At 43.7% G+C, this 17,183-nt stretch overlaps 1 protein-coding gene across 4 annotated transcripts in view; it reads right to left on the bottom strand.

Annotated features, from left to right (window-relative positions):
* The window catches only part of LOC144684931 (polypeptide N-acetylgalactosaminyltransferase 18-like), a 297,659-nt gene that overhangs the window by 61,130 nt on the left and 219,346 nt on the right, over positions 1-17,183 (bottom strand). For 3 of the 4 annotated variants that reach the window (XM_078549346.1, XM_078549349.1, XM_078549347.1), the window contains 2 exons: positions 12,371-12,508; positions 6,528-6,623 (listed from right to left, as the gene is read on the bottom strand). In XM_078549346.1, coding sequence (XP_078405472.1) covers positions 6,528-6,623; positions 12,371-12,508 — 234 coding nt within the window. The remainder of the gene's footprint in view (positions 1-6,527; positions 6,624-12,370; positions 12,509-17,183) is intronic. The other variant, XM_078549348.1, reaches the window with a different exon arrangement.

Consider the following 17,183-nt stretch of genomic DNA (forward strand, 5'->3'; position numbering starts at 1 on the left):
TCAGTCCTTAGGCCCCAACTAATTACAATCTATATTGGATTCAGGGATAGAAGGTTCTATAGCTAAATTGGCAGATGACACCAAAATAGGTGGGAAAGTAAGTTGCAATGAAGAAATAAGAAATTTACAAATGGATATGGACAGGTTAGGTGAATTGGCCAAAATTTGGCAGATTGAGTTTAACGTGGATAAGTGTGAGGTTATCCATTTTGGTCGGAAGAATAAAAAGGCGACTTATTATTTAAATGGGGAGAAACTTCAGAATGTTTCAGTGCAGAGAGGGACCTGGGTGTCCTTGTGCATGAATCGCTGAAAGCTAGTATGCAGGTACAGCAGGTAATAAGGAAGGCAAATGGAATTTTGGCATTTATTGCTAAAGGAATAGAGGATAAAAATAGGGAAGTGTTGTTGCAACTGTACAAGTCATAGATGAGACCGCACCTGGAGTACTGTGCAGTTTTGGTCCCCTTACTTGAGGAAGGATGTAGTTGCATTGGAGGCGATTCAGAGGAGGTTCACTAGATTGATTCCAGAGATGCGGGGCTTGTCTTATGAGGAGAGATTGAGCAGTTTAGGCCTATACTCGCTAGAGTTTAGAAGGATGAGAGGAGATCTAATTGAGGAATATAAGATGCTAAAGGGGATAGACAAAGTAGACATGGAGTGGATGTTTCCCCTTGTGGGGTATTGTAGAACGAGAGGCCATGGTTTTAGCCTAAAGGGTGGTAGATTTAAATCAGAGATGAGGAGGAACTACTTTTCTCAAAGGGTTGTGAATCTGTGGAATTCACTTTCTCAGAGTGGAGTGGATGCCGGGACGTTGAATAAATTTAAGGAGGAGGTAGATTTTTAATTAGTAATGGGTTGAATGGTTATGGGGAGAGGGCAGGAAATTGGAGTTTAGGCCGAAATGATCAGCCATGATCGTATTGAATAGCGGGGCAGGCTCGAGGGGCTGAATTGCCTACTCCTGCTCCTAGTTCTTATATTCTTATGTTCTTATGAATGTGTGATGGCCTTTTGAGCGTGTGAGTTTAGAGTGATGAGATGGCTGCCTTACCCTGGCAGCACGGCTGAGATCATTCATCTGTTTTCTGTACTGGATGGCCAACCTCTTGTGTGCAGCAATGGCACTGACCACCTCTGCCACCGCCTCATGCAGCCAGAGTGGGGTAGAGGACATTGCAGTGGGCCTCCACGGTGTCCAGAAGGCATCTCAGGGATCCGTCACTGAATCGGGGGCTGCACTCTTCTTGGATTTTGGGGCTATGTCTTCACCAGAGCAGACCTGGGCTGCAAGTATTGAGAAGTGTGCCCGCGGCAGCAATTTAAATATGTGTGAGGAAGCGGTGAGGTAATGGCATGGCGGGCAAATTGGAGGCTGCCTGCCAGTGAGACAGCATGGTTCCTGTGATTGCATAATTAACAAGGCAGGAATGGGATGATACAGCGTGAAAACCCATCATTGCGGCCAGCGGATAAAACGACTTTTTTCGTGCCCACTACTGTACTTTGTGCCAATCTGGGACGATTCCACCCTATATTAGGATGCACAGTGAGGTGGGAAGATGGAAGAAGTTACAAAGGGGCATAGATTAAATGAGTCAATAAAACTGTCACAGATACGTTCAATGTGAAGAAGAGTGAGATCATTCATTTTGTATTTGAGAAAGGCATAAGTATTCTCTTATTACAGAAAGACCAGAAGCTGTGGAGGAGCAGGGGTTTGGGTGTCCGTGTACAGATATCACTAAAAACTCATGCACCAGTACAAAATGTACAGGCTAGGCTTGTATTCCCTTTAGTTGGCAAGGTTGAGAGGTAATATCATCAAAGCATTTAAAATGAAAATATATTAGATAAGGTAGAAAGAGAGAAACTGGTGGAAGAGTCTGGAACAAGGGGGCACAATCTTAAAATTAGAACTAAACCATTCAGGGGTGATGTCACGCTAAGAGTAGTGGAAATCTGGAACTCTCTCCTTCAAAAAGCTGCTGTGGCTGGGGGTCAATAGCAAATTTCAAGGTTGAGATTGATAGATTTTTGTTGACTTAAGGGCAGCAAAAAAATTGGAGCAAATGAAGAGCCATGGAGCTGACATACAAATCAGTTGTGATAGAATAATGAGGTGTGGGGAGTGCAAGATTAAATGAGGAATCACCAGGAAAGTAGCAGGAGAAAGATTGGCTCCATTTATTCTCTCCCCTGGCTTCTTCCTGCTGCTCGAATAGAGCTGAAATGAAGTCAAAGTGTTCGATAGGGTAGTCTTGGAGGAAACCTTTCCACTTGTGGTGTAGTCCAATGCAAGGGAGCATCAAAATAAGATAGTTAGTAACAAATCTAATAGGGAATTCAGAAGGAACTTCTTTATCCAGAGAGTGGTGAGAACAAGGAACTCGCTACCACAGGGAGTAGTTGAGAGGAATAGTATATATTATATAGCATTTAAGGGGTATCTTGGGGAGGCGATGGCATAGTGGTATTGTCACTGGGCTATTATTCCAGAGACCCAGGTTAGTGCTTTGTGGACCCGGGTTCGAATCACCATGGCAGATGGTGAAATTTGAATTCAGTAAAAATCTGGAATTAAAAGTCTGATGATGACCGTGAAGCCATTGATGTAAAACCCATCTGGTTCACTAATGTCCTTTAGGGAAGGAAATTTTTTGTCCTTAATTGGTCTGGCCTGTGACTCCAGACCCGCAGCAATGTGGCTGACTGTTAAATGCCCTCTGAAGAAGAGCAATTAGGGATGGACAAAAATACTGGCCTATCTAGCGATGCCCACATCCCTTGAGTGAATAAAATAAAGGGGAATCTAGATGAGGGAGAAAGGAATAGAAGCATACGCTGATAGGGTGAGATGAAATGGAGTGGGAGGAGGCTCACGTGGGTTATAAACAATGGCATAGACCAGTGGGGCTGGATGGCCTGTTTCTGTGCTGTAGATTCAATGTATTTCACTGTAAAATTCCTTCCCTGCAACAAATGCCTAGCGGCCCTCCTTTGAACCATAATAATTTAGTGTGGCACTGGATTCTGATTCCTGTTAACTGTGAGCCATGTAGGTTACACAGGAGAGAAGCAATGTCAGTTCTTTCTGTTCCATCTTATCCGTAATGACTGGCCATCTCCGTGGAAACCACCAATCAAAGCAAGGTTGGTGATTGCTGTTCTTAATAAATATCTGAAAGAACGAGGCCTGTGGGATTATTTATCCCTTCATGTTAGTCTGCTTGTACTATTCAAACAGTGTCGTGTGGACTTAGGCATCACAAGCCTGCAAAGCCTAGTCGGCGATACAAAGAATTTAAATTTTCTGACACTTTAATTACACATAAGATGCTTTACACTGTTCAGATGTTACCCTCAATGATACCCACATTTAATCACACAGAGTTACAACTGAATTACCTATTCACTGTGGACAATAATCAATCGGAATGTGATGGACAAGGTTTAAGGCCAGTGAGCCTCCTCAATCTGAATTGTATTCAATGAGGTTGTCAATTGTACAGGAAGTTACTGACAATCCAACATGCTGCTGCAGATTGCTGGACGCTCTCAACTGAATAGTTAACCACCATTGTCACTGTCCCATTTCTACATCCCTTTGCCTTGTACCATCACCCATTTTTGTCATTTAATCTCTTCTGCAATCCACTCTATCACAGGCCTTTCCATTTGCTCTTTCCTCCCCTTTCTCCTTTCACTGCCTCTGTACTTGCTTAAAACCTGTTATGTCTCTGACTTCTTTCTGTTCTGATGAAAGGTCATCAATCTGAAATGTTAACTGTTTCTTTCTCCACAGATGCTGTCTGACCTTCTGAGTATTTCCAACATTTTCTGTTCTGATTGTTTTGTAACAGATGGCTGCGATGGAGAACTCCAGTCTGTGGACCTACACTGCTCCTCCCCCTTCACAACCACCAACAACAACTTGTACTTATACTGTATAGCACCCTCAACATAGTAAAGTACCCCAAGGTGCTTCATGAGAGTGATTATCAAACAGAATTGGGCACCAAACAACAGAAAGAGATATTAGAACAGGTGACCAAAAGCTTGATCAAATAGGTAGGTTTGAAGCATCATTTTAAAGGAGAGGGTGGAGACGTTCCAGAACTTAGGGCTCAGGCAGCTGAAGGCATGGTCACCAATGGTGGAGTGATTAAAATCAGGAATGCTCAATTACTGGAGTGCAGAGATCTCGGAAGATTGTGAAGCTGGGGAAAATTACAGAGATAGGGAGGAACGAGGACATGGACCGATCTGAAAACATGGATGCGCATGTTCAAATTGAGGGGCTGGTAGATAGGGAGTCTATATAAGTCAGTGAGCATATGGGTGTTGGGTGAACGGGACTTTAGTGTAATTTAGGATACAGATAACAAACCACACAAAGCTACAGCTTAAAATAATTGTTGCCCCATTTGGCATAGGAGTTGCCTCACAATATAAGCAGATAAGCACTGAGATTGAGACTCCAAAACGAGCAAGCAATGTAGAGACGCCATTACTGTATCATTACAATGTTGGTGTGATTTGTGTGCAGGAATTCCAAGAAACTGGGCAAGGGCAAAACATCCAGAATTCTCTCATTCCATGTCCAATTTGAGATTTTTAAAAAATGTGCTCTCAAGGTATAGATGTCACTGGCAAGGCCACATTTATTGCCCATCCCTAGTTGCCCTGAGGGCATTTAGTACCAACTGCGTAGTTTAAGACTGGAGTTACAGGTAGCAAGGCTAGGTAGGGGTAGCAGGTTAGTGAATCAGTCAGGTTTTTACCACAACCTGGTCATTTTATCCTGCTGCACTTGACACTTCTCCAGATATATTGAAATCAATTGGACAGCATGCCTTGGAATATGAAAATATGAAAAAAAACAACTTAACTCTCCCACCTTGTATGGAATGATAAAATAATACAGAAGGAAGCCATTCAAACCATCATGCCTCTTCCAGCTCTTTGAAAGAGCAGCAATTAGTCCCACTCCCCCCACTCATTTTGGCAGGAAGAATATAGACAGACAGTATAAAACAAAGGGAGAAACTCTAAAGGAGGTGCAGGAACAGAGGGACTGCAGTGTAAATGTACATAAGTCATTGAAGATGGCAAGGCACGTTGAGAGAGCAGCTAATAAAGCATATAGTATCTTAGGCTTTATTAATAGAGGCATTGAGTGCAAGAGTAAGGAGGTCATGTTGAATTTGTACAAGGCACTAGTTAGGCCTCATCTGGAAAACTGGGTCCAGTTCTGAGCGCCATACTTGAGGAAGGATGTAAAGGCATTGGAGAGAGTACAGAGGAGATTCACAAGAATGATTCCAGGAATGAAGAACTGTAGATATGAGGATTGATTGGAGAGGTTGGGACTTTTTTCCTTGGAGAAAAGAAGGCTGAGAGGAGACTTGATAGAGGTATTCAAGATCCTGAGGGGTATGGACAGGGTAATTGATGAGAAACTGTTCCCACTCGAGTGAGCATCAAGAACTAGAGGGGCACAGATTCAAAACAATTGGCAAAAGGAATAAAAGTGATGTGAGGAAAAAATTTTTCACCCGGAGGGTGGTTGGAGTTTGAACTGAACTTCCTGAGAGGTTGGTGGAGGCAGGTTCGATCGAGGTATTCAAAAAGGAATTGGCTATCTGAAAAGAAAGAATGTGCAATGTTATGAGGATAAGGCAGGGACTAGGTAGAATGCTCTTTCAGAGAGCCAGTGAAGACTCAATGGACCGAATGGCCTCCTTCTGCACGGTAAAGATTCTGAGATTCACTCTTTCCCCATAGCCCTGCAAATTTCTTCTTTTCAAGTATTTATCCAATTCCCTTTCGAAAGTTACTATTAAATCTGCTTCCAATGCCCTTTCAGGCAGCACATTCCAGATCTCAACAACTCCATATAAAACAATTTGGCCTCATCTCTCCTTTTGGCTTTTTTCCCTCACAATGACCGTTTGTTCGAGGGGGGAGATGGTAGTTTTTCAAACCCAGATTTACTTTAATATCCTACCGAGTACCATTCAAACCCTAGCTAGCTTTGTGTGAAATGTTCGTCATGAAATATATTACCTCCTTCTCCTTTTAGTCCCTAATTAGCACACTGACAAACTCACAATACGTTGGTTACCAGGGATTTAAATGAATTGGAAATCCTGCATCTACTTCTATGAATGGCCTGTACTAAGGTAACAAAAAGGGGTCGGAGATGATTTTCCTCGGTTTACTTTTCTCAAACTGCCCAGGTTTTTCTTTCTATTTTTTTCACCCCTTGGCCAGGAGGTCACCTGGTCTCGAGTGGGACTTCTACATATTGCAATACACAAGATAGCATAGTCCTGTGGGACAGGCTGCATAGACCAAAGGATCTTTGACTGTCCAGCATTGTACGCATGTCTGTACTCCATATCTTTGTACGCTCATTTGTTCCTATGTTCTTACGTATATCCCATGATCTGAGAAAGAGTCCTCTCACAGGGAAGACGCATATTGTGGGATTTGTCCCTGTTGTGTGTTGCACATACCTGTGACGTCATTCCATGGCAAATGTACATAATTGGAATATTGTCCATTTCTGGCCCCTGATCAAGGCACAAATCATTTTTCAGGACATTTTTGAGCTGAAAGACATATAGAAATAAACATGGTTGTATTAGCTGATGTCGCTTGGGGTTTATCACGTATACACTATCCATTAGCTTCTAACTGCAGCTAACTACCTATGTGATCTGAGACCTCATGCCATGAGATTCAAGCGTTCTCGCATCAACTCAAAACCCTTCATTCTCTGGAACTTAAAGCTTTGTACCATTCCCTTTCTCAGTACAATATAGTTTTTCAGCAATCCTCCTGTGTTGAAACCAATTTATGAAGCATTACACAGCACAGAAACAGGCCATTCTACCCAACTGGCCTGTTATATTATTATACAGGTGTCCCCTGTTAAAAGTGCATACTAATAGCACGTTTTCATTCTAACGCAGTTGGTAAATTATGGATGTTCCCAGCATAGTGCTGCCACCATTTTAGTTTTAACGTGATCACTGAGCATGCTCAGTCTTTTCTAAAAACAAACTGTTGCTTCACTGCCTCCTGCACACCGACCCTACCAGTCGCCGCTTCCCTCCTCTACCTTCCCACTCACTGCTTCCCTCCCCAACCATCCCACTCACTGCTTCCCTCCCTTACCCTCCCACTCACTGCTTCCCTCCCCAACCCCCTCACTCACTGCTTCCCTCCCCAACCATCCCACTCGCTGCTTCCCTCCCTGTTGGATCCCATGGATCCTCGTCGCCAGTTTGTTGTGAGGGTGGCCAAGTTGGTACTATAAATAGAGTTGATCCGCAGACACTTCTTGGGTGGAAACATTAAGTTTATTTACAATATACCCAGCAGCAACTGCACGTGTGCTTTCAACTCCAACTCTATCTCTACACTGACTGATGAGGTAGCCTGCGCTACTCTCCTATTGGTTACTACAGATTATGTGATCTTGCTTAACAAGTCTTAAAAGTACATTTCACACTAAATAAAGCCATAATTACTATATTCCTCCCCCTTTTTAACTCAGCCATAGATATTTTTCAAGACAACATAGTATTTACACTGGATAAGGAATTTACAAGTTCATTCTTTCAGGTGGTTATCTGGTATGTGTGGAATGTTGCAGCTCCACAACTTCAGATTCTTTGTCAGGAACCTCCTTTTCTGGAGTTGCCTGAACATCAGGTGCTTCTGTGGGCATTTGTAGTTCTGTATCCTCAACACTTAACAGGAACATCAGACATATCAGTCCTGGGTTGAGTATCCTCAATTGGAAACACAGACCCGTCATGGTCACTGGTGGAACCAAATCTTGGTAATTTGTATCTCTCTTCCTTAAATGGTCCCCATGTTTACAAATGATCCGGCCTTCCACCTCCACGTGGCAAGACAGAGGTCCAGTCGCTGCACTTATTTCACCCGGTAACCACTTTGGTCCTTCCCCGAAGTTCTTTACGTATACTGGATCTCCCATGGTAAATTTCCTCTCGTGTCTATGCCAGTCGTGTCTAGTTTTCTGGCTTCCCTGAATCCTTTCCATCTTCCCCTCTAAATTCGGTATTATTAAGCTCAATCTCATCCTGAGACGGAGTTTCAACAATAACTCCGCAGGTGTGACACCTGTTGTTGTGTGAGCGGTAGTCCTGTAATGATAAAGAAAGCGTGCTAGCTTGGTTGCTAAGGAATCGCCAGTTAGCCTTTTCATGCCTGCCTTGAACGTTTGAACCACCCTTGCGGCCAGTCCATTTGAGGAAGGGTGATAGGGTGCAGTTTTCACAAGTGACACCATTGAGGCTGATAAACTGTTGAAACTCAGCACTTGTAAATGCTGTGCCATTATTGGAAATGACTTCTCCTGGTAGTCCGTGAATTGAGAAACTACGTCAGAGTTTTGCCATTGTGGTGGCCGACGTTGGTGACTTCACCTCATATACGTCCAACCATTTTGAATGGGCATCAACAATGAGCAGAAACATTGTTCCCAGGAAAGGTTAAACATAGTCAATGTGTAACTGCACCCAGGGTCTACCTGGCCAATCCCAAGGGTGTAACAGAGCTGTCACTGGCAACTTTTGTGGTTGCTGACATTGCACACAGTGCTTTACTAAACTCTCTATTTCACCATCCATCCCAGGCCACAATAGCTCTATGGTCTTCATTCGGGAAATTCCTGGGTGGGCACTGTGTAGTTCAATTAAAAGTGGCTCCCTTCCCTTTGGAGGAACTATAACATATGCTCCCCACAATAAGATGCCATCCTGGTTGGTTATTTCACGTATTCTGTTGAAATACGGTTTTATTTCGTCAGATACTGGCTCCTGTGACCAAACAAGAAGCACTTGTTCTCATACTTGAGATAGGACTGGGTCCCGCCTTGTCCAGTCTCTGATCTGTCGAGCACATACCGGCGAGGAATCTAAGAAATTTCAACAGTAAAACAAGTTCTTCCACAGGAACTTACTCAGCATATTCTTGTAAAGGCTAACGACTAAGGGCAATTTTATTTCCAGGCCGACATCCGAAAATGTATCCATATGCTGCAAGGATTAAAGTCTTATTTGTGTTTCTGTGTCTTCTTTCTATGTGCCTTCTTCTTTCTAGCACTGACTTTAATCTCGGCCTTCTTTTTGGCTTCCATATTGGTCAGACTACTCTCAGGTACAAGCTCGATTGGAGTGAGCTCAGTGGTCGGGTCTCCCAAAATTTCACCATCTGTCTGCTTCGTAGAAAATCCTGTGACTTTTGCCTCCAAAGCCTCTTTGGCTTCATTTAGCTGATTCTTCCATCTCTCTTTTGCATTTGTTCGCTGCCTCTTGGAAAATTGAGCATAGTTGTGTCATCTCTGCCTACTCATCCTTCAGTTTATTCAGAGAGGTTTTGAATTCTTTCTGTTTCTCTTCATACTTTTCCAAAGGTACAAACTGTGACCTGAGAGAATCTCGCACTGTGCAAAGGTCTTTCAGCAGGTTTTCTTTTTCCTTTCGAAGGTTGCTCACCTCATCTCGTACTCTGTCATTAAGCATGGTCTCAAGTTCCTTTTGCTGTTCTATCATAGAGATAGAGTAATAGAGTTATATAGCACAGAAACAGGCCCTTCGGCCCATTGTGTCCATGCCAGCCATCAAGCGCCTCTCAATTCTAATCCCATTTTCCAGCACTTGGCCCATAGCCCATAGTATTTTATGGTGTTTCAAGTGCTCATCTAAATACTTTTTAAATGTTATGAGGGTTCCTGCCTCTGCCATCCCTCGGGCAGTGTGTTCCAGATTCCACCACCCTCTGGGTGAAAACATTTTTCCTCAAATCCCCTCTAAACCTCCTGCCCCTTTCTTAAATCTATGTCACCTGGTTATTGACACCTCCGCTAAGGGGAAAGGTTTCTTCCTATCTACCCTACCTATGCCCCACATAATTTTGCACACCTCTATCAGGTCCCCCCTCAGCCTTCTCTGATCTAAGGAAAACAACCCTAGCCTATCCAGTCTCTCCTCATAGCTGAAACACTCCAGCCCAGGCAACGCCCTGGTGAATCTCCTCTGTACCCTCTCCTGTCCATGTTTTGACTTATGAGAGCCTGCATTTCTTCATGTTGATGAGTTCTTACACACTCCTTTCCCAAAACAGGAACGCTTCCAGCTTCCTTTTGGAATCTCAGTGGCCACTCAAGGCTGATTTCCCTTAGCCAATTCCACCCTAAGAGGCTTGGTCCTCTGCCTCTCAATACCAACACTGGTAGCTTTACCGATTAGCTTCCATAATGGACAGTTACTCTGATTATGCCTTTTACTTGAATGTCTTTACCCATGTATGTTTTTACTTTGGCAGCAGTTTCTTCTAAATTTAATTGATGTTCACCATAATTCAGATATGTGAAGCTATGTTCCCCAATTACTGTAGTGGAGGCTCCTATGCCCACTTCCATTCTAACAGGTCTGCCATTTACTTTCACTGTGACAAATATTGGTTCTGTCTTTCCAACCTTCAAATTAAACAATGAGCAAATATCTGAAATTGTTGTTTCAGGCTCTTCTACATTGTAGATCTCACTGTTTAAAAGCTTGCTTGAATCTTTTCTTGCACTCTCATTATATGTCCATTCCTGTGACAATAATAACATTCGATTTTTTTAAAATGCCAATCATTATTAGACTGTGTGTTTCCACCTCTATTGACATCATTCTTTGTTTTTCTCATTTTCCCACTAGCCGGAGCTGTTTCCCGCTTCTCAGCAGAGTCTTGCATTTTCGCTCCCTTTTGGGCTGGAGTTTCCCACCCAAAGTAGAGGACGGCACCATTTTGAGCTCCATGTATAGCTTCTGAATCCTTACTGTGCTTTCCATGGCCAGTGTTATCTCTAGCGCCTTCTTTAAAATCCAATTTCGCTTCGGACAATAATCTCTTTTGACTATTGTCCTCATTCCCGCCACACACTAAACGATCTCTGAGCATGTCGTTTATAGATGTACTAAATTCACAATGTTCTGTTGACTGCTTCAAATGTGCAACATAACAAGAAACTGTCTTCCCGGGACTCTATTTCTCAAGTTAAACTTGAACTTTTGCATCGTTACCAACAGCTTTGACTGGGGTCCACCAATTCATCAAAATTTTTCGAATCTGGGGCACTGGGTGCCATCAAGCTATGAATCAAGCCGTAGGTTTTATTCCCACACGTACTTAAGAGGATCGCTCAACTCTTCTCTTCTCCTGTAATCTCATTCTCTTCGAAAAAGAATGCGAGGCATTCAATGTAATGAGACCAATTGTCCGTGGCTGGATCCAAAGGATCAATTCTTCTGAGTTGCAGCATTCTGAGAGGGAATAAATTCTTCAATTTAAACAGAACTCCTACTTAAAATTACTGGGTGAGGTACAGTGCTGATTTCTTTTCATCTTGATTTCTTCTGTTTAGTCTTGTTTTATCCTTGTCGCCAATTTGCTGGATCCTGTGGATCCTCGTCGCTAGTTAGTTGTGAGTGGTGGCCAAGTTGGTACTATAGAGAGAGTTGATCAGCAGACACTTCTTGGGTGTAAACGTTAAATTTATTTACAATATACTCAGCAGCAGCTACACGCGTGCTTTCAACTCTAACTCCATCTCTGCACTGACTGGTGAGGCAGCCTGTGCTACTCTCCTATTGGTTACTACAGATCATGTGATCTTCCTTAACAAGTATTATTCTTAAAGGTACATTGAACACTAAATAAAACCATAATAAATACACTCCCTGACCCTCCCACTCACTGTTTCCCTCCCCAATCCTCCCACTTGCTGCTTCCATCCCCAACCCTCCCACTCACTACTTCTCTCCCCAACCCTTCCACTCAATGCTTCCCTCCCCACCCCTCCCACTTGCCACTGCCCTCCCTGACCCTCCCACTACCCCACTCTCTCCCCAATCCTCCCACTCGCCACTTTCCTTCCCGATCCTCCATTCGCCACTTCCTATTGCCCGTCCTGCATCCTCCGACTCACAACCCCTTCCGCTCCCTCGCTCACTTCTTCTGCTGCCTCGCCCTCGAGTCCTCAGTCACAGCGAGGGTTCAGGAGAGGGAAGCGGTGAGTGGGAGGGTGGCAGTGAATGGGGAAGCCTGCGAGTGTCAGAGAGAGGGCAAAGGGGAGGTGCGGCGAGCGGGAGGTGGGAAACAGCAAGTAGGAGGTAAGTAGAAAGGGTTAGTAAGTTATTAAGAGTGTTTAAGTTATTAGAAGTTAGTAAATTACTAAAAGTTAGTCAAAGGATTTTTGGACCAGTTAGGCAATAGGTTTTGCACCTTAAGTTAAAACCCATAAGTGACTGGAGGATGCTGTCCCAATTATCCTTACCATGCCATAGGCCACAGTGTCCGTGTACAATCTCATCTCAGGGTACACATTGTGCAGATACCATTTAAAGCCTTTGCATTGTAATCGTTGCCTCAGAGCCTTTCTGTTTGAAATGGCTCCAATGTCAATCCCTGAATTCTGGAGAGACAGGAAGGAAAAGGACACAATGCTTAAGTCTTAAATCCTCTCAGATAATTACAGCAGGAAGATTCGTGCATAAACAAAACTTTCCTTAATGAAAGCAGAAAGCCATTTGGTGAACTCGACAGAAACAATTAGCATTTATATACACCATAAAACATTCTGAGGCACCTCACAGGAATGTTAATGAACAAAATTTAACACTGAGCCACATGAGATGTTAGGATAGGTGTCCAAAAGCTTGGTGAAAATGAGTTTTTAAAGAGCATCGTAAAGATGGGGAGAAAGGTAATTCCAGAGCTTAGGGACAGGCACAGCTAGCAATGGTGGAGCTCAGTTAAGTGTCTGGTGTCACAAATCAGCCAGACCAGGCAAGGCTGGCAGATTTCCTTCCCTAAATGGCATTAGTGAACCAGAGGTGTTTTTTTACAACAATGATAGTTTCATGGTCACTATTACTGAAACTAGCTTTTATATTCCAGATTTATTAACTGAATACAAATGCCACCAGCTGCCATGATGGGATTTGAACCCATATCCCTAGAGCATTAGCCTGGGTCTCTGGATTAGTAGTCCAGTGACATTACCACCACACCACACCACCATCTCCCCCTTGAAAGCAGGGATGAGAATTTTAAAATTAAAGTGCTGCTTAACTGGGAGCCAATGTAGTCAGCGAGTATGGGGATGATGGGTGAACAGAATACAGTGTGAGTTAGTAAATCATATCATTTAGAGTAACATTTAAAGCCAAGTCCAGTTACAACCTCAGACTGTGATGTTATAACTAATGATTAGTAGTTAGTACGGACTGGTTGACTGGCTCTGTAATGATTTGGCGAGATAGAGTTAATTCATTCACTCAGTAACTTGAAGGCATCCAGAGCTCTGCTTAATGAAGAGTTCAGCGAGGTTGAAGTTCAAACTCAGCTTCTTACAACTATCTGCAATTTCCTCTTTACAGCTATCTGACCCTCCACACCTCTTTCCTCCTTTAAGATCCATATCTTTAATCAAGAAATAGATTGACCTTTTAACCTCTCTTTGACTCATTACCTGTGTTTCCTCATGTCTTTGTGAAGCTCTGTCAGATCAGGGCCTTATATAAATTCAAGCTGTCATTGTTGAGGGGATATGCTTAGTGAGATATGTCTGACCTGGAAGTAGTACAATTGTTATATGGCCTCAAGTGGCCATTCTAAAACATCACTAATGTTCTAAAAGTGCAGCACACTTTGAAAATACTGCTACACCAGGGATACAAGAAAGCCTTGCTTTTATACAGCACCCTTCATGACCAAAGTGCTTCACAGGCAATTTTGTTTCATGGGATATGGGCATCGCTGGCAAGGCTAGCATTTGTTGCCCATCCCTAATTGCCATGAACCGAGTGGCTTGCTAGGCCATTTAACAGGGCAGTTAAGATTCAACCACATTGCTGTGAGTCTAGAGTCACATACGTAGGCCAGATCAGGTAAGGATGGCAGATTTCCCTCCCAAAGGAACACTATGAACCGGATAAGCTTTTACAACAAAACTGCAGTTTCATGGTCAACAACAAAAACAGAAAATGCTGGAAAAACTCAACAGGTCTAAGCATCTGTGGAGAGAAAAAAAACCCAGAGTTAACGTTTCGAGTCCGTATGACTACTCTTACTTTAGCTCTGAAGAGGAGTCATACAGACTTGAAATGTTAACTGTTTATTTTTCTCTCTACAGATGCTGTTAGACCTGCTGAGTTTTTCCCCAACATTTCCTATTTTTGTTTCAGATTTCCAGCATCCGCAGTATTTTGCTTTTATGGTTATCATTACTGAGACCAGCTTTCTACTCAGATTTTATTAATTGAATTCAAATTCTACCAGCTGCCATGGTGGGATTTGAACACATGGCCCCAGAGCATTAGCCTGGGTTACTGGAATATTAGCCCAGTGATCTTACCATTACACTATCATCTCATCATGAAGTACTTTTGGAAATGTAGTCACAGTTGAAATGTAGGAAACGTGGCAGCCAATTTCTGAACAGAAAGCTCTCACAAACAGCAATGGCCAGACCAACTGTTTTAGTGATTTCTATTTTTATAGTCATTGGTAGTACTGAACTTGAGTATTGCTCAAAAAAGTGAAATGTCATGGCAACGTCACTTGCCAACCAATCAGTACTCTCTTCACATACAGTATAAATTGTTGTTTTCCTCCCTATGTTGGTATTCTTGCGAGTGTCCTGATGAGTGCAAGGCAAAAAGCTTAGACATGTCTCTTTTTTCAGCAATACTCAAGTTCTGTTTTAGTGACGTTCATATGAACAAGGAGCAGGAGTAGGCCATTCAGCCCCTAGAGCCTGCTCCGCCATTTAATAAGATCATTGCTGATCTGATAGTAACCTGAAATCTGCATCACACCTATTGCTGATAACCTATCACCCCCTTGCTTACCAAGAATCTATCCACCTCTGCCTTAAAAATATTCAAAGGCTCTGCTCCCACCACCTTTTCAGGAAGAGAGTTCCAAAGACTCAACCCTCTGAGTGAAAAAATTTTGCCTCATTTCTGTTTAAATGGGCAACCCCTTATTTTTAAACAGTGACCCCTAGTTCTAGATTCTCCCACAAGGGGAAACATCCTCTCCACATCCACTCTGTCAAGCCTCCTCAGGATTTTATATGTTTCAATCAAGTTGTCTCTTACTCTTCTAAACTCCAGCAGATACAACCCTAGTCTGTCCAACCTTTCCTCATAAGACAACCCACCCATTCCAGGTATTAGTCTGGTAAACCTTCTCTGAACTGCTTCCAGCACATTTACATCCTTCCTTAAATAAGGTGACCGATACTGTACACAGTCCTCCAAATGTGGTCTCACTTGTGCCCTGTACAACTGAAGCATAACCTCCCTACTTTTGTATTCCATTCCCCTCTCAATAAATGTTCGCTGAGGGATAAATATTGGCCCAGGACACTGGGGACAACTTCCCCAACTCTTCTTCAAAATAGTGTCATGGAATGTTTTACATCCACCTGAGAGGGCAGATCAGGCCTTGGTTTCATGAACCACCCAAGAAAGGCGCCGTAACACTCCCTAACTACTGCCACTGGGAACATCAGCTGAGATTATGGGCTGGGTTTTACGGGACACCATGGTTCCAGCCACCCACCCCCAGCTAAAAAGTGGGGAAGGAGTCTGCCCAGGCGAAGATCTGCTACCCCACAACCATTTAATAGCCAATTGGCCACTAAGAGACTGGAGATGGGATTTCTGCCCCTCAAGGACAGGCCTCTCTCTCCAGTGTCGGCAGCGCCAGCAGCAGCCACTGCCAGTACAGTACTTGGGGTTTGAGGAGGCACCAGGCACTGGACTGTGTTTGTGGTGGGGGGGGGGTCTCACCAGGTGCCAAGCTGGCAGGCCCTAATGACAGGGGTAGGAGTGAGGGTATGAGAGGAGGGGAACCTGGGGATGGAGCAACGCCTTGGAGGAGGACCCTCTAATGGGCTCAGGGGCCTGTTAAGGAGGAAAGTCCCCTGCCTGCCACCAGCCATGCAGGGTAACCTGTCAGGCTCGCCTCTTGGCTTGGGCCTCTCCCTCCGCCGATTAAATTGCAGCAAGATGAGGTCCTTAAGTGGATATTAATTGTCTGTTGCCAGCCCCACCGCTGGTAAAACTGCGGTGGAGGCAGGGGCAGGGGCAGATGGGTATGTGGTGGCAGGTCACCCTCTGGATTTATGTGCCTTCAAACCTTCAAACCAGCAGGCGAGCATAAGGTCCAGCCCTATGTGTCACTGAAGTAGGACTTGAATCTTCTCATACTGAAGCATGCATGCTACCCACTGAGCCATGGCCACCCATGCCGATGATCCAAACCAGCCCAAGACATTCAATACTTCAGTCAACCAGAACCCTCTTCAAATTACTTGCACATCTCCTAATATGATTCAGTGAATTACTGTTCAATATTCTCCTGCTCTCCAACAGTTGCTTCATTAATAATTGAAACTTTATTAGGCAGAATGAAGAACATACACAAATAAAGTTGGAATTGGCTTGTTGTAAGGTGAACAATCACAGATATGGCCTTCTGAAGCTGTGCGTATCCCTTCCCCAGGTTGACGTAGGTTGGTCAAGCCTGACCTGATTTTATTAACTAAGCTCATGCATGTCACTCAGGAGAAATTAGACACGTTTCTCATTCAGGTAACTTTTAAATTGAAAAAAAAAATTAGGCTTGTACATTCTCAAATCAAATTGCAACTATCAGCCCCACACCTCACTGCCTAATTTTAACTGGCAATTTGGAGAAGCAAGATCGAGGTAGCACTGAGAGGAGCAGCAGACACATTGGGGGAGTTTTAATTATAAAGGACGGGTGAGTTTGAGTTGTGTGGCTGGTTGGGTTGGCAGGGGGGACATTGAAGCCTTAAAATCCGATTTCTGACATAAATCCACCTCCGACCTCCCGCTCCCAGATTTAACTGAGGTAGGAGAGTGACCAATCCCTCCAAGGCTACACTTTATATATGACAATGAGACTGTGAGCCTCACTGTTGTTCAGCTTTTAAGCTTTAACTCTGGTTGACCAGGTTTCCTGAACTGCAGAAACTCCAGTAGCTGGATCCAGCTGAGAGCTGGGGAACCAGAAGAGACCTTTAGGCCTATACCCCGGATCCAGCAGGCCTG

Source organism: Cetorhinus maximus, chromosome 9 (genome assembly GCF_964194155.1).
Source record: "Cetorhinus maximus chromosome 9, sCetMax3.hap1.1, whole genome shotgun sequence".
In the NCBI taxonomy this organism is placed as follows: Eukaryota; Metazoa; Chordata; class Chondrichthyes; order Lamniformes; family Cetorhinidae; genus Cetorhinus; species Cetorhinus maximus.